We start from the raw sequence: 26,341 nt of genomic DNA, 5'->3' as shown, positions 1-26,341 counted from the left end.
CAGCAGTATTATTCCACTTCCCTTGAGACTCCCCACTTAGGCCCATTCTTGGCAAATGCTTTCAATTTTAAGCTCCTCTCAATATCTTGATTTATGTTCATATGCTCCCACCTCAAAGATGACCTGGTCTCAATATTACTAAATACTGAGAAAACTGATAGCAGAAAGTGAGATCCCCTCTGCCATGCTAGGCCACCCCTGAGCTCATTCATTTAAAATTAAATTTTTAGCAGTTGTTTTTTTCCTAAAATGTGATACCAGCAACAAGAGGTTAGCACTTTCCTATTCTATGAGTGCTCATCTAAAAAAAGGCTTACCATGCTATTTTTAAAGGCTAATGTTCATGTTGTTTCAGCAAAATGCTCAATGTTGGTTTTAGACACATTTCTTCTTTTACACCAGACAAGCCAGCTCCTCATATTCACAAAGCAACTGTGGTTCACTGAACATGTTTCCAGGATTAATTCTGACTTCCCAGGGTCAACTTTATACCAATCAATGAAAGCAATTGTGGAAAAGATTACTTTATGAAAACACAAAAACTTAGCAAAACTTTAACAAAAAGAACAACTTGTAGAGCTTTCATCAGACTCAGCACTCTTCAAGGACAGGCTGTCAGCATTTGGCATATATGAACACAGGAGATGGAACAAATCTACAGGAAATCCTTGTGCTTACTCATGTACTCTCAGCACCACAGACAAGTCAAGCCATTTTTATACACTTCTCCCAGTTCACACGTTCCCAGACATCCAGTTTCTCACCACAAAAGCAGAATCTTACCTGTAATTTTCTGCAACAAAGGAGATGGCTCTGGCTCATCACAAATTGCCTTGACAAGGGCCCTTTTCACCTTTTCTTCAGCTGTGTCAAGCTCTTTTCCACATTTGATTTCTCCAACCACAGAGTATATGTAGATCAGCAAAACAAGGAAGTCCTCACAGGCATAATCATCTTTTGTCCTTTCATTGTAAGACTTGATCATTGGCAATAACTGATTCAAAACACTGGGCATTTCTGACTCGCCAATAGTCTGAAAAACAGAAGGAAGGTTGTGTCAGATTGCCTCCATAGTGCTTGCAAGTTAGGACCAGACATACTCCTGTGGCACATCATTCAATATTCACACTCTCAGTAGTCAGCAGATGGTGATGTGATTTATTTTCTGCTCAGACAGTGAATTTATTAATTGTCTACAGTTTTTTTCTTAGGGATTCATGATAGCTGCCTTTTAGCACTTGAAAAGTGCTTATGATTAGATTTTTCCAAGTACCAGTATGATAAGAGGATGAGAGCATCCATCCCTTGCTATGGGTAGAAATGGTATAAAGCACAAAGTCAAACACTTCCTCTAAATTTTAGGCTTTATCCTCGGGTTTGATTTTGTACATGAGCAGTCGGTTCAAAGCCCAGATTCCATTGACTTGCTAACATCCACATCATGCAACACCAGGGCTGGCATTTAGATCCATTCTGCAGTTCTCTGTCACTCAAAGCAAGCCAATGATTAATTGTACCATCAAACTGCCACCCTCACTGCCCACAAACACCTGTGGATGAAAATTCTACATGCTAATTTTCTGCTTTGTCTTAGCTGGGAACTCAGCAGCAGGATCAGGTGAGAGGTGGGAACGCTGCAAGACAAACAGGAGGAACACTCTGCTCTTGGATGGGGAGGGAGGTGTGGGAAGAAAGAAGAACAGGCTCTCTCCTGGTGGTAGCAATTGCTCAGGTCCACTCAGTAGGTCTCCTGCAACACCAGTACTCCTCCTCTTGTTCTGTGATCACATAAAAGATCACCCTGTGACAACTCATGGGTCAGTTCATAGTGTACAGGGAAACACCAAATCTCTTGTAATCCAAGGAGTCAAGTTTGCAGGCATTTATTCTTGGTTGTTATTACAGTAACTTCACACAGACTTGTCATGGTAAATAGGCACCACAGCCAATAATGTACCCTTTAAATTAATCCATAATAAGTGAATAAAATACAAATCAAACATACTAGGAAGAGACAGAAATTTATACAACAGCAAAACCATGCAATGGCTTTAGGAACACAGAAACTGAAAGCTTTATCTCCTGGTATACTCCATACAAGACTCCAGGGGGCTCTGGTTGTATTTTTAATTGTTCTTTGACAGTCTCAGAAAAACTAACAAGCATCTCAGAAACTGTCATTTTTATACCTACACTGACCCTCCACAGATCACAATCATTAAGAAAGCATGAATTACTTAAGCTCCAATAAACTTTTTTCCAGGCTGTGCTATAAGAAACTACATTTCCGTGGACTTTGGTACCCCACCCTGCTCTTGACATACAAGTTTTGCCATGGACCCATCTTTCCTGGGACTTCAGTGTGGTCAGATGTTATGTTTCCATTGGAATACAAACCTTGGAGAAGAATTTTGTAACTATCCACTACACCTAACAGTAAGTGCAACTGCAGACTTGAAGCAGTAAATTTCAAAGCTGCAGTGGTCAAAAGCATGTGGGAGCCAAGAAGGAACATTCTGAGATCAGAAGGGGTTTGCACCCTCTGTGTTTGGGCAGGGAGTGCTAAATCACATACGCAGTAAGTCCAAGCACTGCTCCACCCAGGAAGCAAATCTATGGTGTTTGACACTTGTCTGTAATGTGCTGGTAGCTGGGCCATCCTAAAAACATGGCTGTTTGATTCCTGGATTTCAACTGAGCCCTGCCTTCATTCAGTATTACCTCTTCTCTTCTGAAAAAGTGACACAAATAAATACTCATCTGGAGTACAGATGAGAATTCTTTCACATTATAAGATGGAAAAAGACAAAGCTACAAGGAATTCAGAGGTATGCATCTATCATAAGGAAGCCATCTACAATGAACAAAAGCCTAATCAGCCCTAAAAATCTAAGAAATTATGATAAACCTATGTGTGGATTTATTCTGGAATAGATGCTGAACTTCAGTCTATATTAACCTAAATTCATTTTTATGAAGAGGCAAGACCTATGCCAGGTATTATTGAACATCATCTACTATCTACCAGCACATCATCTACTCCCCTCCTCCCCTCCCAATCCACAAACTCTACTTCACTCCATCTCTGAATGCAGGGCATGCTGCTACACCACTCAAGATGAGTTCTTGAAAAAGCTGTATTTTGCATGCACAGATTAGCCACAGGCATGGAGCACTGAGGATGCCCATGGCTGTATAGAACAGTAGAGTGAGCAGCTCCTGCCTGAGGATCGTGGCTTCTGCAAGTACACATGTACAGCATCTTTGGCAAACTTTCAAACATACATGATTAAAAAAAAAAAAATCATGTCTAAACTTTCAGGGTGATTTACTGTAGGACAGGCTAAAACTCAACAACTTCAAGTAACAATTGCCACCTCTTATCTTCAAAGTAAAAATGAAAGAGGAAAAAAAAATTAAAGAGCTGTAATAAACCATTAACTTCAGAATGCACGTAGGGTCTTTCTGGGGTATGAACTTCTCTGGAATGTTTCTCCCCTTATCTCTTGGGAAATGGCACCGCAGAGGACTTCAAATGGAACTTCCAAGTTTCAGAGGCTATTTTGTCCAAACAGGCCAGTTGGACTGGACTGAGCATAAAAAAAAAAAAAAAAAAAGGGACTCAGAGCATGGCTCTACAGGGAGTTAGGAAATTCACCTCAAACAAAATCCACTGGCAGATTGTCATTATCTGGCCACCTCCAGTGATTTAGAGGATCCCTGCACCACCTAACAATCAATCAATTACCCTGAATGAATAACCCTAGAACACAAGTTTTAAAAATGTAACTACCCATGACCCAAATTTCCTGCTGGTTATGTTGGCCTCAAGTTAGCCCCATTTGTCTATCATCAAGGGAGCCAATAAAAATAATAAACACAGGTCAATTCTGAGCTTTCCAAAGACTGTATAAAAACATTAGTGCTGCTTAATGTAGAGCCAGCTAAAAGGGCCCAAGTTTGAACACTTTCTGCTCAGTTGCATTGTTTGGACATTTTAATGCTCTAATCATATATTCTCTAGAATTCAGGGAGACTTTGTGACAGATTTTTGTTGTTTTCCATCTCTTTCCTCCACCCTCTTTAGTTATTTATTTTTAGAACTTAAGTGGTGTAATAATTTGATGTCCATAAGGATAAATAAACTGATGTCAATTTGCTGATTTTTGCAAAAGGCCTGAATTTTGGCAGATTGGATAACAGTGAAGAAGTACAAATATATTCGGGGGGGGGGGGGCAGTTTAAACACTGAACGTGACATTGTGCTTCAAAATCTTATTTAAAAGCTTATTTGTAGGATCTACAGGAATTAGGAGGAAGTGTAATAATTCAAGAAAAAATGTTTTGCAATTCTGTGAGAGGCAGTATTTTCAGTATTAAAAAACCTGTAAGAATTTAAAGCCATATGTATCATTAGATTTATTTTTCTCAATAGAAAAAAAGAGTGAGTTTGGGAGGAAGAGGAGGTTCAGAGTTTACTCGAATTAACATGTGTCCCTGACAAAACTTAGAAGAGAACTGAGCACTGTAACCCCTGTGCTTCCAGCCCAGGGTCCTCAACTTGTAATTCAAAACATTAAAGCAAAAATCAACTTCAACCAAGCAGAATTTATTTTCTTTAAAATCCAGGAGAAAGGAGGAGATATATCTTGAGGGACTACCTCAGTATGTTAATATTCTAGTGGCTTTCTGTTCAGGAAGCAAAACATGTTTCATTCCTTCAGAGGTTGCACGAGTTAAACAGAACTCCTTGGAATGGGAACCACACAGCTTTGTACAAGTGAAGAACTTTTTTGGGGAAAACCAAAACTAAAAACAACCCCAAAACCCAGCTGCGGGGTAAAACCAGCAGAAGAATCAGTGGAAACTGACAAGCCCTTGGGTAATTTGCTGCCCCAAACTCTGGGACTGGCCTATTTAAAAACAGCTCCTTTTATTGACAACTTTGGTGGGAAAAGAGATGGGGAATAAGCAGCTTTCCAATGTTGCCCTATTTGATTTTTCATGTTTTACCTGGGCTTGAGTTTTTGTGGTTTGTGATTTGGCACACTGCATATTCATTTCCCACTGTCCAGACAGAGGCAAGAACATTCTAACTGCTAAAAGTGACAATGGCACCAAAAGAGAACCTCATGGGTATGTGAAACTGGCTCAGATCCTTTGATGGTAATAGATCTCTGCAGGAATAGTCATTGCAGTAAAAACAACAGGCGCTGCCAAGCTAAGGAGGAGTCCTTGCTGCCTGCAGTGCTCAGCTGCCCATAAATCAAATGCTGCTACTTGCTGTTTTACACTGTTTGGCCATCTGAGATTTGGGGTTGGTTGCACATAATTTCCATATGGGTGGGAAGATGTCTGTACTCCCTGCAAAACAATTATTTCATGTATTTAGTTTTTATTAAATGGCCTCCATGTGACTAATGATTTCACACAATAAATCAGTTAAGTATGATCTTACCATTCAAATTATGATTCACCATATGAAGCTCTAGAAATCATTTTAATTATTGACTTAGGTTTTGATAAAAGTGTAACTCTGCTTTGTCTTCTTTTCACATATTTCTACGGTATCATTCAAGAATAAGCAACCCAGAACACAACACAGAAAAAAAGTTCTTCCAAGTACTACACTCTCACCATTAGGAAACACTTCAATTTGTGTATGTCAAAATATAGAGCATACAATTATTCAGACAGGTGATTTTAGATAACCAAAGTCCACTATCTATGTATTCTCTTTGTCAGGAAGTAGTTTTAGTCTCAAACTTATGTTTCCAGGTGGGGAGGGGCTGACAAAGCCTCTCCTTGCAGGGAGAATGAGCAAACTTTGGCCTTAGGGGAAAGCAGACAAAACATTGAGTGAACTCACAGCAGATTGAGAGTGGAGGTGTAAGATGCTGGCAGTAAAAGGCTGCCTCCAGTTTAAAAAAAAGTGTAAGCCATTGAACATCAGGAGAGACATCAAGTGCCTTTTGTTGGAGACCAAAACAGCTTTATGACTTACCCCTGCCAATACCAAGAGATTGCACCTTCCTCTCTTTAATGGCAGTGTCTGTCTATTCACTTGATAAACGATACAGAAACCCAGCAAGAATACACATATAAAGAAAACGGTGCAGAACTAAACTGCTAGTAAGAGACACAGGAAACAGTAAAAGAATCTAGGACCTGTCTCCTCTGTCATTACTTTTAATGATTCTTCTGTTTGAATGAAATATACCTACACAGCCAAATCAATCTCCTGCCCTCTTTTCTGCATTTATCACCCACTCTGAATACTGCCCAAGGAACTATGTTCTCAAAACTGGAGAGACAATTTTCAGGCTATCTCTGTAGAGAGACAGCATCTTAAAATTTTACAATAAACAAAGGAAAGAAAAGGAGTAGGCTTTCCAGAAGCTATTTTTGACCTAGCTCGCACTGTCAAAGATACAAATTCACATTTATCCCTTGTTCATGCTCTCCCAATTAGACTTCACTCTCACTTTCCACTCACCACAGTAGCCTCTTCCTTGTGCACCTGCTAGAGTGCTTCTGTGACTGTGCATTAAATCAAATAATTCTAACCATACGGGTTCTCTGCTTGGGTTTACTGCTTGGCCACAGAAACACACAAGGACAAAGATTGGACTGTCTCCTCATGCAACAGTGCCAACTCAAAGCTTAGATGAGCTAGACTTTAAGGTTGCCAAGAGATAAAAGAAAGTTATAGAAATAATCACTTGCTCATTGGATGACTTCTTCAATACATTGTCAAATGGCCAGATGCTTATTTGGTGTCTATCAGCCAACACTATAGATATCAAAAGCCCTTTGATATACCTGATGAATATCTATCCAGGATGTTAGAAGTTACTACAGAACACAGTGACAAGTCAAAGGCAAGAAGAAATTACTGACCACATAAAACTTTTTAAAAGCACAACATCTGCAAGCTCTTCTGGTCAGAGATAATTTTTTTAACGTGTCTTGCATAATTCCAAAAACACAGCACTGACACTTAACAGCTAATATGTGATAACAACACAAGTATTTAAAACAAGCTCTTCAAGCAGCCCTATCATTTTTAAAACCAAAACAAAAGCAAAGCCCAGGACAGTTCTTTCTGCCAATAATTCCCTAGCCTATGATCATGGCCTAAGCAATTGGATTTCATCTGGATCCCACAGCCAAAGTAGTATATTCCAGTATTTTTCTTTAACTAATATCCTTAGGACATAAAAGAAACTATATTTTGAACAACACATTTAAGATTTCTTCTTAACACATTTCTCTTGTCTTCACTGAGGACCACAGTTGCTTGACAACAATTTATTATTTTTAATCTTACAACTTCTTCAGTTATTTCTGTTTCTTCTGCTACAACAAGCAGATTCTGTCACTACATCAGTACTGCAAGACTTAGATATTTTAAGAAAAATCAAATGCCCACTGATATATCTTCTTCCACAGCACCAAAATCACCTCATTGTAGTGAGTTATGCTGTTGGGCAATGTATCATTAGATGGTATGGTCCAGTTTTTCCCTCTCTCTTTGGAAATCATCTACATGTACAGCTGTGTTAAGATATTTTAATGGGCTCATGGGGGCTCAGCAGCAACAGTGTAGTGAAAAAAAAGATATTTAATAAGTCCGGATTTTATTAGATGAAGCTCTGCAAGGATAAGGAGAATTTTACTTAAATCACTCATGTCTGACATAAGAGACTCATCAGCAGGTTAAAAAGGGAATACTTCCAACCTACTCAGTCAAAGATTTTAGCTGTGAAAGCTTCTACAGACATGCTTGGTAAAAACATGAATCAGCACAGCAAAAACAGTGTCAGCAGAATGAAAAAGGAATACAGGTACAGCCAAGATAAAACCTGTATCAGAAAAAGATCTTGGTGCTCTGCATGTCAGGATCTTTTGTGTATGGATTTTGAAGCTGTTTGTTTCTATAAGTCTTGGAATATTGAGAAAATTGCCAGAACACGGTAGGGGTTCAAAACTGAGAAAAGGGCACAGGGATAATAGAGTATCCTATGAGGTTAAAGCGCACCCATTTCCAGGGAAACATTGGGAAACAATTCAACAACTACAAAGCAAGGGATAAGAATCCAGAGGGTTAGAAAACAAATAAAAGGAGTATAAATCAAGAAAAATATAGTATAACCAATTTGGTCATTCAATAGTGCAGATCATGTCTGCAGAAGAGGAGATTCTGTCCCAGGAGATGATTACTGAAAAAGATTTGGGAGATGCTCAGGACAAAGAAAAGGATTGAATTCCTGCTTAGATGACTAGCTGTAACCATTCAGGTTAGGAAAATAGATGACCAAGTACAGAGAAAAAGTCTAAAAAATCATGAGTGGACTAGAGAAGGCAGGTAGGGAATGATTGCTCAATCTGTCTCACCATGACAAGAAGGATGCAATACACAAAGCTGGAAAGAAGCCAGTTTAAAGGGCAAATTAATCAGAGGTATTTCCTCATGCAATTTGCTCAGATGTGGAACTTCTTGCCAAATGTTGTTGCGCTGCTAAATTCTTACTTGGGCTTGCAAAGATGATGGGAAATCTCACAGGGGAAAAAAATTCCATCAAATATTAGTAAACACATGGAAACCACAACTGTTACAGAACTCATAATGGTTGGAACAGGGAGAATATCATATAACCTTGTCTTCTTCTCTTAATCGTCTGTAGGCAGCTGCTCTTGAGCAGAAGTGAACTTTTTTTGTTAAACAAACTAGCTCAGCTGCATTTTTGATCCAATCCATAATAAACATACTTATGTCAAGGCTAAGGCAAAAGGACCAATGTCACCATAAAATACAGTATCCATGGGAGAGAAGTAGCAAAGTAGGTTTGCTACAGTATGTGGCAGTGTCAGAATTAATTCCTATACACTGTGCTGAGTCCTAGAGTCCATATTTCTAAGAGGATGCGAAAAACTAGAGATAACATTGAAAGGAGTTACAAAACAATTGAAAGGGTAAATTTCATAGTGGGAGATGGTTCCTTATCAAAAGGAAGAATAACAGTTTATGTATGTCTCTTTGGACAGAAGAAAATTTCAGAGTATGAGACAGCTCTTGAATCTAGTGAAGAAAGGCACATTAGGAATAAGGGAAATTGAAACTATGATTTTTCCAGTTCTCAAGTTGGTGAGGATGTTCCAAGTGGTGTGCACATTTCACGAAGGCTTTTGAGGGTGAAAGAAAACAAGCAGAAAGCACAGACTCAGTGTTCTCATGGAACAGAATACTGCGCATTAAATACATCTGGTGAGTAGAACTACAAACTCTTTAGCACAGTTCTTGATTGCAGTGAAAGGAATTGTGAACTGTGAGGGAAAAATACTTCAGAAACAGCAGAAAGGATGAAGGCAATACGTGCTGTGAAGGCTGTAAGCAGTGAGTCATAAAAGGAGACTGACAGTCAAAACAAGCTCATCTTTTTCTTTTCCTTCACATTCTTGCCTTTTCTATCATCTCTTTTCTCTCACATCTTCATTTTATGCCTCCTCCTTCCATCCTATGTTAACCTACCATCAAATGCTCCAGAAACTCCTCAGAGCTGCAGGAAAACCTCCAGACATTTGGTGATGGGTCAGACCATGGTGGACACTGGTACCAGGAATGAAAAATGAATGCTGGGGATGAGGGTAAAACAGAAAAACCAGTCATATCAAGTGAAAAACAAAAGGAGTTTGGAGCCTGCATGACTGTTTGGGTCCATCTGAAAGACATTTGTTTTCTGGCTTTTTGTGTTTAAGTGTGTTATCTTACCATCAAACTTTTTAAAATAAATCCAGTCAACTTTTGCCCCTAGAAGCTTGATATTAACAGACAATCAGGATATCAATCAAACACTGCCACAAGCCACAATGCCAGTTTGCACCAAAGCATCACTCAAATAATGATCTCAACTAAGGTTGGGCCAAATGTACACCTGGAATTTTTTAGTGATGCTTAGAGATCATACTTTTACATAAAATATGCTGAATAGGGGTACTATCTTGAGCAGAACATACCCCATTTTGCAGTATCCCTGAGATTCCAGAAACTTGGTGAAAATCTACCACTAAGGCAATCTACACTAAAACAAAAACTGTTGGAATTTACTAAAGTACTAGTGACTGAAACTCCTTGATGTCAAGAAACTTGAAAGACATTTAAAACATCAACTTGCATGAGATGGTTGTATGAGACTAGGTACCAGATCACGTTGTTATAGAAATTTAAGCAGTAGCTAATTTGAAAATGTTTTGCATTGTATTTGAAATATTTTACACCTTGGTTTGCAGATAGACAAAGACATAATACATAAAAATATATGGACATGGGAGGTTTGCAGAGGAGATCCCACTGCTCTGTCCACAGCCCCAGCTGGAACCACAGGAAGGAGACACAATGGCAACACAAAGACACATAAAGGCAGATTATCATTCTGCTGCAAAGTACCACAGCTGTTAATCAGTACAGTAAATGTTATCACAATAGAGTACTGACATTTCTAGCCCTTGTACAAGGCTCACTATGCTTCAAGCAGGATTCAGGCTTTCATGGTGATTAAAGGCAGATGTCATATGTAAAAGTTTATAACTTAAGAATGCCTGGTTCATTTTTGTGTGTGAAAGGAATCTTTCATTCACAGGACATCTTCATTGGAGGATGCTCACTGTGGCATGATTTGCACACGGAAGATTTTTTTCCTCTCTTCAGGTTGGAGAATAAAAGAAAATTAGTTATAGAACAATATCTCATTCCATCCTATGAAATGTATCAGGTTAATAATTTTCCTGTCCAGTTTTTCAGCACCACAAAAAACTAATCAGGTTACCATCTTTCAGACAGCAGCAGATGGCAGAACAGTGATACTCCCAAGAAAAAGACATTTTTTTCCCCTATAAATGAGTGAACTGCAGCAACCACTACTCAGCATGTATATAATATTAAATATCAAGTGAAATACAGGCATAGGCAAAATGACATTTATAGTGAAACACTATTGAAATCCCACTCTTTTAATCTTCTCATCCCATTTCCTGCCATAGAAGCTAACAGTCTTCTTTTCAAGCACAATTTAACTCAACCACCTACAAGCTGTTTCTTCAGCTCCCGAGCTGGGCAGGAATCTTCTGTGCTGGTATTCACCTGCAGGGGTGAGCAAACTGCACAGCCAGGGCTGGTTTGGGTATGTGGATTTTAGGATACTTGTTCTTAGAGAATACAAGCAACACCTGCTTGTCTGTCATGATGTTCTTTGCCTCTTGGCCCACATGTCCTTCCTTTGGTTGGCATGTCCTCTCCTCTGTAGGTTCCTTTCACCGTTCCCATCATCCCCACATGGAGCCAGGCCAGCTGGGTGGCACTAGCAGGGGTTTTGCTGTTGACCCCTTGCTCTGGATGGAAAAATGTCAGACTGCTTTTCCACTGCAAGGGCCATGTGAGGGCATCCTGACTGCCGGGGATTGCTCCTGCCACACCTCCTCCCCATCCATTTGTCCAGCATAAGCTACAACTAGAAAAACCATCCCACTTTCTGTCCCCCTGGGATTCCCCTCCCACTCAGCCAAACGTCTGAGTCAGCATAGCTATCCCTCATGAAATCCCATTTGCACAAAGGGAGACCACTGGAGCACAGGACATCTGGTCCCAATATCTAAAACCACTTAAATCACACATGCCATTCCAAACATTTAAGGACTTCAGAAGTTTTTAGTTTTTTTCATATATATTTCCTAGTTGCTTCATGCAGAAAACATTTATGTTCCAAGTTTCACTCTAAAGAGGTGGGCAAATGTATATTCCACCTCATTTTAACTAGGAAAAAAAACATACCCCACTTTAAAGATAAGACCAGGTCTGGCTTAAGCTACTTTTATGTTAACTACTTTTTAAAAAATTATTTTAGGAGAGTATCAACATGTCCTGAAATACAACACAATTCAGATTCCATTAACAGGCAACAAAAGGTGGTTATCATATGCAATATAAAAAAGCTCCAAATCTATCCAATAAAGAAAGAAAAATCCCACAAATTCAGCTGCATATGCTAGAAGGTGAGGTTCCAAGATGTTTTTCAGTTAGTTACCCATTGTGATTTTTAGTAGCAAAGAAAGGACTCCTGGCCCAGTGGTCAGCACTAGAATGATCCCCTAGAGACCAATTCTCAGCTCCAAGTCCAAAATGAGAGCTTCTTGCCTTTCTACACCTGTAAGCAGTGGTAGCTTTCCATGCTACCAAATGTTAATTTGAGTTCTCTGATAGCTTGATGCTGAGGCCTGGATATGAGAAATAACATTGAGTGTAGCTGAGAATTCCCTTTACAGCCCCCACCTACATTGTGAGTCATGGTATGCTGATGCCAATACAACAGAGGCAGACTTGAGTCCCCTGTAACCTATTTAGTGTGAGCATCAATAGCCATCAAGTTGTCACAAGATGCAGCTCACCATCAAGTGGCTTTTTTTTTCAAAACCCAGTATGGGTATGGCTATGTATCTCACAGTCTCTCTTGCACAGCTCTTACAAAAGAGAAAATATAGCATTTTGATACACTTTCTTCCCTTCTTATCAGGCTCCTCACACTTCAGGAAGGGAGTGCTTCCAACCTTTACATTGTAGCATACTTGTACTACTATAACAGCAGAAAAATCCAAATTCCTTCGTAAAGTACTACTAGAAAATTCTTAAATTACTCCACAGCACTCCACTTTTCTAACAAGCCATCTGTCAGTATGCTCTCAGGACATGACAATCAGACTTCTGGGTCATAAGCGATATTCTGTACGGACACACCGTTGCAGTAAAAAAAAAAAAAAGGGAGGTCTGAGACACCCTGGCTTGACGAGAGAATCCAGAGTACATTTGTTACATATTGCAACGCACAAAATACATTAAATCATTTATCTGACTCTTGGATCCTATTTTGGAAGGCAGACTAGTATTACAAAGCTCTTTTAGACACTGTTTATTAACATCAAAATGAAATATGAAAAGCACTTTCTGTTAGATCCAGGATCTGAACAACTCTTATAATGTACCCTAAATGCAGTAAAATGGTATTGCAACAGCCAGAAATAACTGGGTTATTAATAAAAATATATTTTTCACTGCACTATGTATGTTTACTCCTTCTAAAAATAACTTTTCAAAACAACACCATCACAATTAAATTACCCAGAAATGTTACCATGTGAGTTAGCACTCCAGTTGTCACTCGGGACCCTCACATCCCAGACTATTTCTAGTTTTCCTGAAGCAAACATTTTGATCTTCCCAACAGAAAGTGCTGCAGGCTCTAGCAAAGATCACATACCCCACAAAATGTCTCTGCTACTGTTTAAGAAAAGCAGCGTGGGAAGGGGGTGGGTGAAGATAAATCTATACACAGTTGTTTCTATTTAAAATTTCACCTTTTTTTTCTTTTTTTATAACCACTACAAAAATCCTAAACTAGTCTCAGAGCAATCTCTTTTCCTGCCTCCAGATAATGTCCCTCTGCCACCTCAGTCGCGGCCACTTCTGTCATACCCTAGCAAACTACTGCTTGGTGGTCTCACTGTTCTACCCTGAGTCATATTTTAATTAGTAAGAGCATTGAGAAGAGATCAGTGTACAGATATTGGCGAATCTTCAAACAAGAGTACACGCTGTCCATTTTATTCACAATGAAAAAGCTCTTAAAGAGATTTTGATAAAGATTTGCCTCCTGCTTGAAGCCCACGTTTGTAATGTTTATATAAGTGAGGGATATAAATCTTTTTCAAATGAACCCCACGGTTTTTAAACCAGCCTCGTTATAAACTGCCTGTTTCCGTTTTGCCTGCCTAAGCAAGCAATGCAGAGCCTGCTTGGGATAGACTGGAACTAATTTAATGTGCTCCAGGTTTAATCCCCATCCTCCCGGCTTTTACTGGCAGATTTTACACAGAGGACTACTGCTGACTTTAACAATGATTCATGTGATAAGTGGGCTCTGATTTGTTTTTCCACATCAGAAAACATGCAAGAGAAATGCCACCAAAATAATTTTAGTAAAACATGGCCGAGACGGAGCAAAGCTGAACTAAGATTAATTAAACTTTAACACAAGAACTGTTTCTCTCTGTTTGAATTTATCAAGGCGAATTTCTAGCTCGCTTTATGCAGAAGAGCAAAGAAAAGTGAGCGGACACCTCCGCTGGTGTGCAAGTAGGCCGGCGCTCAGTTTCGCAGCCCAACACGCTGGAGCGGACCGGGATCGGCGACGAGGAAGGCGAAGCAGCAGGACAGCCCCCACGGGGGGACAGCTCTCACGGCCGGACAGCCCCCAGGGCCGGACAGCCCCCACGGGGGGATAGCTCTCAGGGCCGGACAGCCCCCACGGGGGGACAGCTCTCACGGGGGGACAGCCCCGACGGCCGGACATCCCCCACGGGGGGGACAGCCCCCACGGCCGGACAGACCTCACGGGGGGACAGCTCTCAGGGCCGGACAGCCCCCACGGGGGGACAGCCCCGACGGCCGGACAGCCCCCAAGGGGGGGACAGCCCCCACGGCCGGACAGCCCCCACGGGGGGACAGCCCTCAGGGCCGGACAGCCCCCACGGGGGGACCCTGACGGGGGGACAGCCCTCAGGGCCGGACAGCCCTCACGGGGGAACAGCCCTCACGGGGGGACAGCTCTCACGGCCGGACAGCCCCCACGGGGGGACCCTCACGGGGGGACAGCCCCCACGGGGGGACAGCTCTCACGGGGGCACAGCCCTCAGGCTCCCGGCGGCACCGGGCGCTCCCGGCGGCGCGGCCCGAGCGCCCCGGGCACGGCCGCGGCCTGCAGGTGGCGCTGTTGAACCGCCGCCTGGCAAACTGATCCGGGCTGAGCTCGGCCTCTGCAGCACTTAGAGCGCTTAGCCAGCGTCAGGAAAATCCAGCTACGTCCTTTCTGCTGCGGACATGCTGCTTCGCTCTTTTTTTTTGATTTTTTTTGGTTTGTTTTTGGTTTTTTTTTTAATTTATTTTAAATTCCCAGGAGCAAAGCATGTTCATTAACACGGCACACTGAAAAAGGGACAGCACTTACAGATGTAGTAGCTGTTTATTTTTGCAAAAGGTAACTGAATGACTGATGCAGAGACCACGTACATGCTATTTTGCAATCATCTTCTCGTGTATCGAATTCCTTGCTCATTTACATAAACCAGATGTTTCCCCGACAAACCAAATTCCTTGAAGAAAAACCAGAAGTTGCTATACTTCATGTTCAAAATGAAAGATGATGTGAATGTTCCATTAGCCACTAAAGGCAAATGTATACTTAAAGTGCAAGTTTCCTTTTATTTAGCACAGCTTTTGTGAGGGCTTAGATGATCCTCGGCAGAAGCATTAGAAAAGAAAAATGAAGCTACTTAAATTTACCCACTGGCCTCAATAGCTTCTACTTCCCTTGGGAGTGAAATGTCTTTGCCAGATCTTGACCCCCGAACCAGTAAACAGAGTGGACAAATACTCTGAAACAAGTAATCAGAATTCCTCATTCCTGCAGGAGAGGATCCTGGAATCTTTCTTTCTGGTACCAGATTCCCAGAGGATCACTCAAGAATAAGAATGATTGTTTTACTAGTTCAGTGATAATTTAAAACTTGCAACCTTTTAGTACACATGGGTAAAGTAAAGGACATGAAAAATATGTATCTGCTGTTACTGAAAGAAAAAATTATTATCAGGGAAAATAGTATTACCTGTTACCCCTAATTCTTACATCTTTTACCAAAAACCAGCTTTCTAGATTACTACAGGAAGGACAGTGTTTTATGCTAAACTGAAGTGCTGAATTCATGGAGGATGCCTGAAGGTTATACTTGTTACTAATCTTCCAGTACATAGCCTTATCCTTTCAATACAAGGATCTACCAACTTTTGGTGTGAAGCTATTAAAATCCTGATAAGAAGGGGAAATTCTCAGGCACAGAGCAATAGAAAATCTGTACTAAAAGCAAAACATTTAGCCTGAGAATAACTAGTAGGCAAGTGATCAACAGTCAAATGACCAATAATAACCCAAACATCAGGAAAAGAGCAAGGGTGAGCTCCAAAAGCCAGTACTTCATGCTGTTCTCAGTAAAGAGTACAATTAAATGTAGAATACTTATTTCCATGACCACAAAATTCTGAACAGGCTCTGATGCTGCAGGTAGGAATGTAGAAACCACACAGCAAAGGCAACTTTGCTAATGCCAATGGCAAAACAATGGGTAAAATTTTTTTATTTGAAACAATGTTGGGAGTCCTGGGATGTTCCAAACTCACTCTTTATCCTGAGACTGAGGTATCAATGGGCTTTGCAAGAGCTGACTCAGCTTTTAGCTGTAAGAAGTTCTCCTTGGAACCAGCACAACCCTCTTTTTTCAGCTCTTCTTTTCAGCACAGGCAAGCAAAAACAAGCCAACTGCAAAATTACTGAGAATTGGACATAAAGAATCACTCCACCAGTTCTCAATCTTTAATTAGGTCACACGTTTCACTAGCCACCTATCTCATCTAACTATACCTTTAATTGAGAAGACAAGCTTATTAAATGTCTATAACAAACCACTTATGGAACTTATGTGGTAACTTCAGTGAAACAAAATTGAAACAAAATACTCCAGAACAATGTGTTACAATTAACCTGTACCATTGGCGCTTCCAAAAGACACTGGGACCCTAGAAGGGACATGTGGCCCCAGTGCATGGCAGTCATGTTTCCCTCTCCTGACAACAGCAGAGCACTGCCACAAAGCCCACAGTTCTCACATCCAAATGCTCCTACACTGGCCACTGAGACAGCCCTATCAACTACTGTTAAATCTTCCATGTCCACAAAAGCTACTCTGGGTGTCTCAAAACCTTCTGTACTTATGTTTACACTTTCTGGCAAGAATGATTACATGAACATGATCATGCACAAAAGGATAAACATCTATCCACAAACTGAGCCTCCTGCCAACACAGACAAAAAAACTGACATGTATAACAGGGGGAGAAAAAAGTTAAAATACTATTTTGGCTGTATCCCTCCAAGCTGCAATGAGCAGCGAGCATTTGAAAGACATTCCTCCAAAATCACAAGTTCTCAGCTTACAGTTCTCTCTACATAAAATAATGTGGCATCATCATATGCTGGCAGAAATTTAACTCAGTCAAGAATAATTTCCCCCCAAACCTTATTATGCAAATAAATAAACAAACAGCATGACTGATCTACCATTTTAGCACAACATAATCAAAGCAATTCTAAGTCAGCATTTATGCTTTTTTTTTTTTTTAATTAAGGGGGAAACCCCAATCTCTCAGTGTATATATCGAAAAGAGTGCTCACATAGTTTGTCCCGAACACTCACAAGTAATACACACTGATTACCTTTACACATCAGACCTTTACACATCTGATATCACAGGGGAGGGCTGAACCCAAGCCCATGCTACGTAATTAAATTCAAAGTTTTCATCTTAGAGCAAAAGACCAGATTGACAGCATGGTGAAGCAAAAGTCCTTATCTATACAACTGATAAAGTAAGTATGCAAAAGCTCAGAAGGTTAGGGGGTATCCTGAGCTCCCATACTACTCAATCTCTGCCAATTTGGCATCAATTAGACCCCTAAGAACGAGACTGATATTCTCAATTTACTTGGTATCTGCCATGAATTGCCAGCATGTAACACTGCCTTTAAACCAATGGTCTAAAACTACAACATTTCCTTGCTTATTGCTTATCAAAATCAGTGTTAAACTGGTTCTTCCAGTCACAGCTGATGTTTTTCAAAAAATCAATAATGATCATTGCTTGGCTATAATATTTGTGATACACCGCTTTATCTTTTAAGTTATGTTGCAGTCTGACAGCTTCAAAACTGACCTCACAATGTCAGGACTTCAAACTATTGATGGAATTTTAGTATTATTTCTACCAGGTTTCAAACTTTCCAGAACTTAAATTTTATATTTAAAGCCATCCACTCATGAAGAACAATCAGCTCTCTCCAGGGATATGATACAGATACTTTTTTAAAAAATCATGGTGCAAAACACAAACAGCTGTAAAAATTAAAATATCAAGTCAATTTTCCTGACACTACATAACTGTTCCCTAGAGTGTGTATTTTGTTCACAATAAGATGTAATGTGTGAAGAACTGAAAAAGAAACTCAATGTATTTTTCTCAGGAAGTTTTTCCCCAACAGATTTTTGTCAAAATTACTCTCCTGGTCTGTATAACATCCTTTGCTTCTCAGTCTTTTATGCCTGCTACATTATTCAGCTGCTAGACTGGTGAATTATGAGGTTATGAATAACATGATGTTCAGTATTTATCTAAAGACTGCATTTAAGATGTTTTTTTGGAAGAAATGCAAAAGCAGCTTGCTTCTCAACAAAAGAAACCTAAAAGCACATGCTGAAACAGACATGGAAAGCTGACATTACCAACACTGAGAAGCACTTGGAACTTCTGCAGTGGGTGGGGAAAAGTTGGGAAGGGCGGCAATTAGAAATGTTTTGGAAGAAGAAAACATTTTTTAGGGTGAAAGTTAATTTTTACTGTGCCAATCACAATTTAAGTTAAATTCAAGTTTATTTTTCCTCATTCAGTTTATGATCTCATCTAGTCATCAAGGATGATTGATGATGTTTCAGCATTTGGGCATCTGCCAGTTGCAAGTAAAAGGGAATTATTTATTTTTCTTTAGCACTAGACTGCTGCCATTAACTGTATCCCACCCCTTTTGTTTACAGCCTGTCACTGAAGCCACAGCTTTATTTTAATGTGGTATAAGCTCTTGTCTGGGGTTGATAGTGTAAGTGATCTAGCAGACATCTTGCACAAAGAGCATCATTTTGCACAGAAAACACACAGCCTATACTTCTGAAATTATCCCTGCCACTGATCCAGACAGGATTGTCCTCTCCCATTAAAATGTGGACTTCAAAGCTGTAAGTGAGCAATGGATGCTGGCAGTTTCCTTGTGGTAAAACTACATTTATTTAATCCCTTTAAAAACAAACAAACAAGAAAATTACTTTGACCTTTGCCTTGGCACAAGGATTCTGATTTGAAATGTGTATTACATGTCTAACACGCTGTAACTGTGCCCAGCTGAACTGGGCCAGATTTATGTGCAATTAGGAAAAAAGGAAACCAAAACAATTTCATTTTCATATTTGTTAATATCAAAACATCTTGTAGCAGCATTAAGTTTTAACTGAAACACACAGAACAATGAAAAAAGAAATAACTGGAGAAGGAGTGATCTGATAAAAACTGCATTAAAGAAATAAAATGGACTTTCTCACTTGCATTTTTTCTGGATTAAACTATTCAAAAATGTATGTTTGAATGTCCCCACTTTGGCTGTTCATAAGCCACAGGGAGGTTTTTTTGCATGAACTCTTCAACCTGAGAGTTTTAGCAGAAAAGCTTCTTTACAAGGCTTAATTAAAAGCAGGTTTAAGTCAGGGCCCTCATTCAGTCTGGGTTTTATTTTGGCCTTCGCTCTGTGTCAGAAGTCAAGTCCCAAAAGAGAAATGAAGGTCATTATTGAGTCAAGAGAATATTTTCTCCTTCATTCTAAGCCCAACTAAACATGTTTCAGGTTTGAGTTTGGGTTTAGGTGTCTCCAAATGAGATTTTATATAATATGCACCTAAGGGTGAAACACAAGAAGATGCTAATCACGATGTCTGACTTTGCCCTACATAATAAATAATGTGCCAAAAGCACATTGCAGTCTTCTTTGCATGCAACTGGTTTGTTATGGGAAATGTATATTCTAAACAGATGGAGTTCACAGCGAGTGTACTTTACACCATCAGATGCTCACGATAAATGCAACGTCATTCTCATGAAGCGTGGTAAATAGTCATGCAGCCACACTACAAAATGCACTGAGCAATGTACCAAACAGAACTGCCCTGGCAGATCTGTCAGAAAACATTCATCTTTTTTTTTTTTCCAGAATGTTTTAAGTAGTTTCTTGGAGACTTTTGACATTGAATACTAGGCTAGTGGCTTTTAAAGCACGCTCTCCTCAAAAGCAAGTTTATATTTCAGCATGAATAACTACAAAAAAGTTCATTCCTATCAGTGATTCTAGTGCAAGGAACAAGGACCAATAACCAAGCAGTTAATCACTTCAGCTAACAGGAAATGTACAATATTATCATTGGTGGTTTTGTAACTGGACAGTAGGCACAGCCTAGTGCATCCTGTTTGCAACCAATAGCAGACGCAGATGCAAGACTGTGATATTTGTCACAAGCATTTCTAAGAAAAAAAACATGGTGATGCTTTTCAAAAGGCTTTTCAATGTTCACCAGATGTGGAGCACATGTGACCCTTGAATGTGAAAGAATAATGTGACAATAAAGTTGAATCAATACAACATGCGCCAGTAATCACACCAAGATGACATGCAAATGTTTTAAAAACAAAAATATGTAAATTATTTTTAGTTCTTCAGGACAGAAAAACCGGGCACCTGGTCATCCATGAGTTGCTGTTTCCATCCTCATTTGAAAGCCCATCTGCTTGAAATATGTTTCTCCCTGTGTGAGACAGCATCTAGCTTTTGTATTTTTACGCAAAGAAAGTCCATTCCTGTGCCATTACTTACTGAAAACAATTAAGAGTTAGATTTAAAAGATTTTAAAAGATTTAAAGCTTTCCTCTGCCTCTACGTATTTTATGAAAATAAAACTCCTATGAATAACACATGCAGGAAAATGATAAGAAAATTAGTGCCAGGCAAGAGTGCTTCAGTGATGTCTTAAAACTATGTCCCCTCTTTTGACTTACAGAAGGGAAACATAATGAGAAGGGGCACACCACTCCATGCTTATCTTTACCACTCTAAGTCTACCCACCGGACACTAAAGAAACAATTCATTTTCTGCTAGTGATCATTTCTGAAGGAGATCTTGCTCAGGCTATGGATAAAACACATATGCACACAGTGATAGGCTAGGAAACAATTAATTTCACAGAGACAACAAAACCATTTGCAGATGCTGATGTTTGAAGTTCAAACCCATAGTCTAACATGGGTGAACTCATACAGAGAAAAAATTTCATTCCTTGTAGCTCAAAAATGGTATGAAATCAGAACCCAAAGCAAAACATTGAATTTTTGCAAGCTGTTAACAGACTTCCCCTAAAACAGGTGGTGGCTTCCCAATCTATACATTTGTTGACAATGCTTGCAGTCAGACCCCTACAAATTAAATATGGGCACATATGTCTTCAGTATATTCAACCTCTACTTTGCAGATGAAACTAAACCAGCATGTAGACAAAGCCAAACTTGGCCTATGCCAGTGAGTGACACTGCCTTGCAGCAGCAGCACCGTGTGTCCTTGTGCAGCTGCTGTCATCTCTGTGGGTGCAATGAGAGGATGTTGTGAAGCATTTCTCTCCTACAGTAGGTAGCTTCTCAAACAGCCTTTTCTTCCATGAGACAGAGAAAAAGCACAAATTTCCAACAATTGTAGCAGAAGGCAAGGTCTCACCAAGATAAGCTTGGAAAAACAGTAGATAAGAGGACACAGGAGGTGCTTACTGAGTTGTTCTAGAGGCTCTCCAGAACTGTGAAATTCAGAGTGCTTGAATGTTGTGTAATGACTCCTTGAGCATTGAGTATTTTTTTGTGGAATTCCAGAAACTAAATAACCTGGTCAGAAAATACAGTCTGGGGGAAAAAACCTACACAGAGAGAAGCAGGATAATCAAATTAAGTGAGAAAGCTGAGAGAGCTTTTCACTTCTTTTTTTTCATCTTTTTTTTTTTGTTCAAGAACATATATTTTGAAATTTATTCCTATGTATCATATAGTTACAATCAGAAGAATTATGTCCAGCTGAGGCTACTGTGCAGTAGAGATTATGAATTTTAACTAGTGGTACATGATACCAAGAACTTTAGCTTTTTAAATATTCTTTGTTTGGGATGTAAGCAGAGACTTGCAGAGTTTTTCCATAACCATACCTATTAAAACAGATGTAAGAATGAATGATTTTTAAAAATATACTTTCAAAACCAAACAGAACTTTAAAAAAATCATGCCAGTGAGAGCCTGGTCACCAGGGACACCAAAGCCATAATTAAAATATATGTTAATAAAAAGGCAGTTGAGGATCTGTGCCAGTCTTCCTCAGGGATCCTCTATATTAACCACACTCTGATAATCTTACTGGAAAACAATATTCTGAGCTACATTTAATATCTACAGCTATTAATAGTTACAATATCATAATACAGTACCTACATCTTCCCAAATACAACTGTTTTATCTCTGTTTCTGTGTTGCAGAAGAATACTGGGTTAAAAAATTCAGATAAAGCCAGAGACAATTTTTAAAAACTGAAAGAAAATGCTTCTTATTTTTTATCAGAGAAGAACATTTCTGCTCCATTCATTATTTTTTATCAGAGAAGAACATTTCTGCTCCATTCAGAAAAGGCAACAGTACTATGCAAGGGTAAATTAGATGCAACTATGAAACATGCCTGAATCCTTTGCTGCTTATGGATTGAGGATGGGTAGGAAAGAAATACTAGAAGAAAAACTGATGAATAGAATAAGTCATATTTGGAGAGTTTCTCATCTCTGACACATTACCTTCTCCTCTTCTCTTCGAAGTGCCCTTGTTAAAAAGAATTTGAAACTTCCCTTCCCCAGAGACTCAGATTATAATTTATTACTTATCTGTTATCTACATTTTATTTTCTAGAAGAATAAACCTACATCAACCTGACAGTTGTGCTGAATGGCAATGGTTTATGGACCAAGTAATTTATTTATTGTAACTACGACCACATGTTTTAACCTGCTACAAAATCATGAAATACTTCCCATCAATAGTCAGTCCAAGTTAGATTTTTATACTGAATGGCTTGATGTGAATGTACAGCATTTCTGTACTTCAAACAAACAGTGTGAGGACGTAAACAGCAGTTAAGTGTATTCATGCCTTATTAGACACAGCTGCACAAATGGGCTGTCATATTTCATTAGAAAATACCATCCAAGTTTTACGTGTGCACAGTACCCTTCATTTCTGCAGGCAACACCACCACTTTAAATTACAGAACACTTGCAGAACCACATGCTATTTCTTTTAAGGGCACACAAAGGCAAACAATCTGGGATGAGGTGGTGCAGGGGAGACATCCAGAAGGAAATTTAATTCGTTCTCCCATGCCTACCACCTTATTATTTAACAAAGCATTTTTATTAAATAGACAAAAGAGTAAACAGAGACTAAATGCTACAGAAGCTTCAGAATAGGGAATGAAGGTAATTTCTAGGTGTGGAGCAAATACTTTCTTCTGCTTTTTGGAGTACGGTGGGATACAAATGAGAATCAAGCAGTCTTGTTACAGCCTTCTTAAATGCGCTTTTGTCAGGTCTGTGGTATGCTGACTTTAATGTTCTTCTGCTCAAATATGGTGCCATGGGGTGAAATAGGGAGGCTTCTGAAGAGGCATCTTTTTAGGCTGGGAGAGTCCCTAAAGAAACCTCATGGCAATGTAAGGTAACTTAGCTGAAGAGATATGAACTGGAGAAAAAAACCGAAAGAAAGACAACCCCTAGAGGAAAATCTCTTTTCATTTCCCAAGAAAACTCATGCTTGGCAGTAAGTACTATACAGGCAGTGGCAAGCCAGATTTGATTTTAAAAATTATTCTTCATTACCTACTGCAAAGGTAAAATTCCACTAGTGTTTTGCTGGCCAAATCAGCATGCTGCTTTCAAACATGACTTGCTTTTCTAACCTAGAGAAGGAGAGTTGAGCCTTCCTTCTTTGCTGGAAATGAGCAAACAATAGCAAGCAAGTCTATATATATAGACAATTACGTTACAATGTATAATGAACAAAAATCTACTATGGCTCCACAGCTAGACCAGTCACAGTGAGCTTGTTGTGTACCAGTGTCTTCTTGTGTAGCTTCCTTTGGGGGTGGGGTTTTCATTGAAAACAACAGAGTTTTGTGAGTTCTCCAACACACTGCCAGTTCTACTTCACCACATAAAAGACAAAATCTTAAGTCAGAAAAAGAAGTTAAATCCTAGACCACCCTGATCTCAGCTGGCCAGAAAGCTCAGAAAATTAACACCACCTTGTTTTCCATCAAATAAGCAAAATCAAATTAAAGAATATACTTGTTTTCCTACTGAAAGTGCACCTCTATGTCTGTGCATGCTCCATGTGCTTAGAAATATCTGATCCAAGGAAGGGGGGGGGGGGGGGGCCGTTGAAAGTTAATATAACTCCTTAGAGGTGGGGAGACAAACAGTGGCAGCCCCACTGTTAATTTTGGATATTGCCCACAGCAAAGTTTTCCACTAGTTTTACACTGTGTTGTTTCTCTGCTTTCTCCTTGCCAGTCTGTAGGAAATAATCAAGTATATCCTCCAAAGGAAGGAAAACCAAACTGACAGACTAATATAATCACACTCAAACCCATGTATACAGTGCTGGCACTATCAAACTGGTTTGCAGATAAGAGATTTGACAGGTGATTACTGCCTTTGAGCTAAGAAACACTATGATAAGCAGTTCCTATGAATAAAGCTCTCAGTATTCACTGTGGTTTGTGGTGTTGACTTCATTATTATTACAACAGTATCTATTGGGAGGGAGGACATAGGGGCTGTAAAAATAAGGCAATGCTGATTTCCTTAAAGACTACAGTATAGTGAGTGAAAGTACAAAAAATCCAAAGGTAAACACAATCTAATAAGGGGGCAGTATCCAATTACAATTATTAGCTAAGAAATCCTACATGTCATCTCAAAATAAACCCCTTGCCTTTCTAACCTAGCCAATGACAAGCTGAGTGAACCATTTTGACTGAAAGCATTAAAAAAAAGTACACCAAACAAGTATTTTTATCAAATAACTATGAACAGCATAGTGAATGAAATTGATACAAAATAAAATGCTAGAATACAAAAGGAGTTGTCTGCTTCACCATCTCTATTCATATATGACTTTGCCTGCCAGTAACACTCAATTAACATCAAATCGATGAGCTTATTAGCAGAGACTTAACACCACAAAAACACACTTGATTCAGTATTCAGCAAAACCTTGATAATTAACTTGTCCATCAGGAGGCTGATGAATGGGCATTGCTAATGGGATTTCTGTAGTTAAGAAGCAAAAAGATGAACTGAAGGAATCTGCAGTCTTATACTGCTTACCTGTGACCACAAAGCAACATCTTAAAAGGCACTGCTTACAAGTCCCTGCCTTCCAATACAAAAGATGCTGCTGCCGAGAGTTCTTGACTCCTCCACTTTGTTGGATCCAAAATAATGCATGCCATTTTTCTGTGGGTTAATAAGCCACGACATTTGTCCAGTCTATTGGAGACACTTGCCATGTAGGAAAAGTGCTTTTTAAAACACATTTCATGTATGACAGCCTATCCTGTGCAAGTAAAACCAGAAAGAAGCAAGACAATTTTTTTTTTTGGTGAGAGTGGTACCAATCTCCTTAAGAAGCAGACACTGGAAACCAGATCCTGCATCTAAAGGAAACCAGGTAGCAGGCAACACTTATCACTGGAGCACTGTGTAGAGCAAAGCAAGGACTTACTGAGAGTACATGCAACAGAAGCTTTGCCTCTTGGAGCACAATTATCAGTGAAAGAACAAATGATGATTTATTCTATACTATAAATACTGTGTCTCCTCACTACTCCTCTACATACACTGGCAGGGATTGTGGGCACCTACCTTTTGGCACAGTTAATATCAACTCTGTCAAAAAGTAAGGAGTTATTGTTACATTTTAAGGAGGAAAGTCACAGAGGAGAAAGAATGGCAAGTGACAGGTAGGGCCATAGCTCTGCACAGGGATTCCCAGACTGGTGAAGAACTCTGGGTTTCACTGATGGCAGTGTTCATATGACACTGGGAGTAATGCTGTGATTCTGCAGCATGGCTTAACCAGACAGCAGCTGCCATGTAACCACAACATGTTATCTAAAAAACCTGGCAAGTAAAAGGTATTAATTGCTGAAACCTCTAACAAAAAAAAGGACATTTGTGTAGAGGGGGTGATAGGGGTTTTATGCTTTCCCCCCGCAAGAGCTGGCTCCTCTTACAATAATTTATACATTGGGATTCTTTTATTTTACAAGAAATATTTTGAATTTGTACATGGAACATTAATTTTACAGTTACAATTGATTTAATATGTTTAGCCTCTTCCCACAAGGCTTTAAAAGTTTTACAGAAGTTGACATTTGTTCACGTAAGAAAGATATTTCTTCATTCAGTGCTCATTTTAGAGGTTCTTGTGACCTGTGTCTGGATACAAAATATCAG

At 39.5% G+C, this 26,341-nt stretch overlaps 1 protein-coding gene across 1 annotated transcript in view; it reads right to left on the bottom strand.

Moving 5' to 3' along the window:
* The window catches only part of SCFD2 (sec1 family domain containing 2), a 187,972-nt gene that overhangs the window by 106,780 nt on the left and 54,851 nt on the right, over nt 1–26,341 (bottom strand). The window contains exon 5 of the mRNA XM_059844840.1: nt 784–1,033. Coding sequence (XP_059700823.1) covers nt 784–1,033 — 250 coding nt within the window. The remainder of the gene's footprint in view (nt 1–783; nt 1,034–26,341) is intronic.

This window comes from Haemorhous mexicanus, chromosome 4 (genome assembly GCF_027477595.1).
Source record: "Haemorhous mexicanus isolate bHaeMex1 chromosome 4, bHaeMex1.pri, whole genome shotgun sequence".
NCBI lineage: Eukaryota > Metazoa > Chordata > Aves > Passeriformes > Fringillidae > Haemorhous > Haemorhous mexicanus.
The sequence above is the reverse complement of the archived record's forward strand: the minus strand, read 5'-3'. Positions and strand labels throughout refer to the sequence as shown.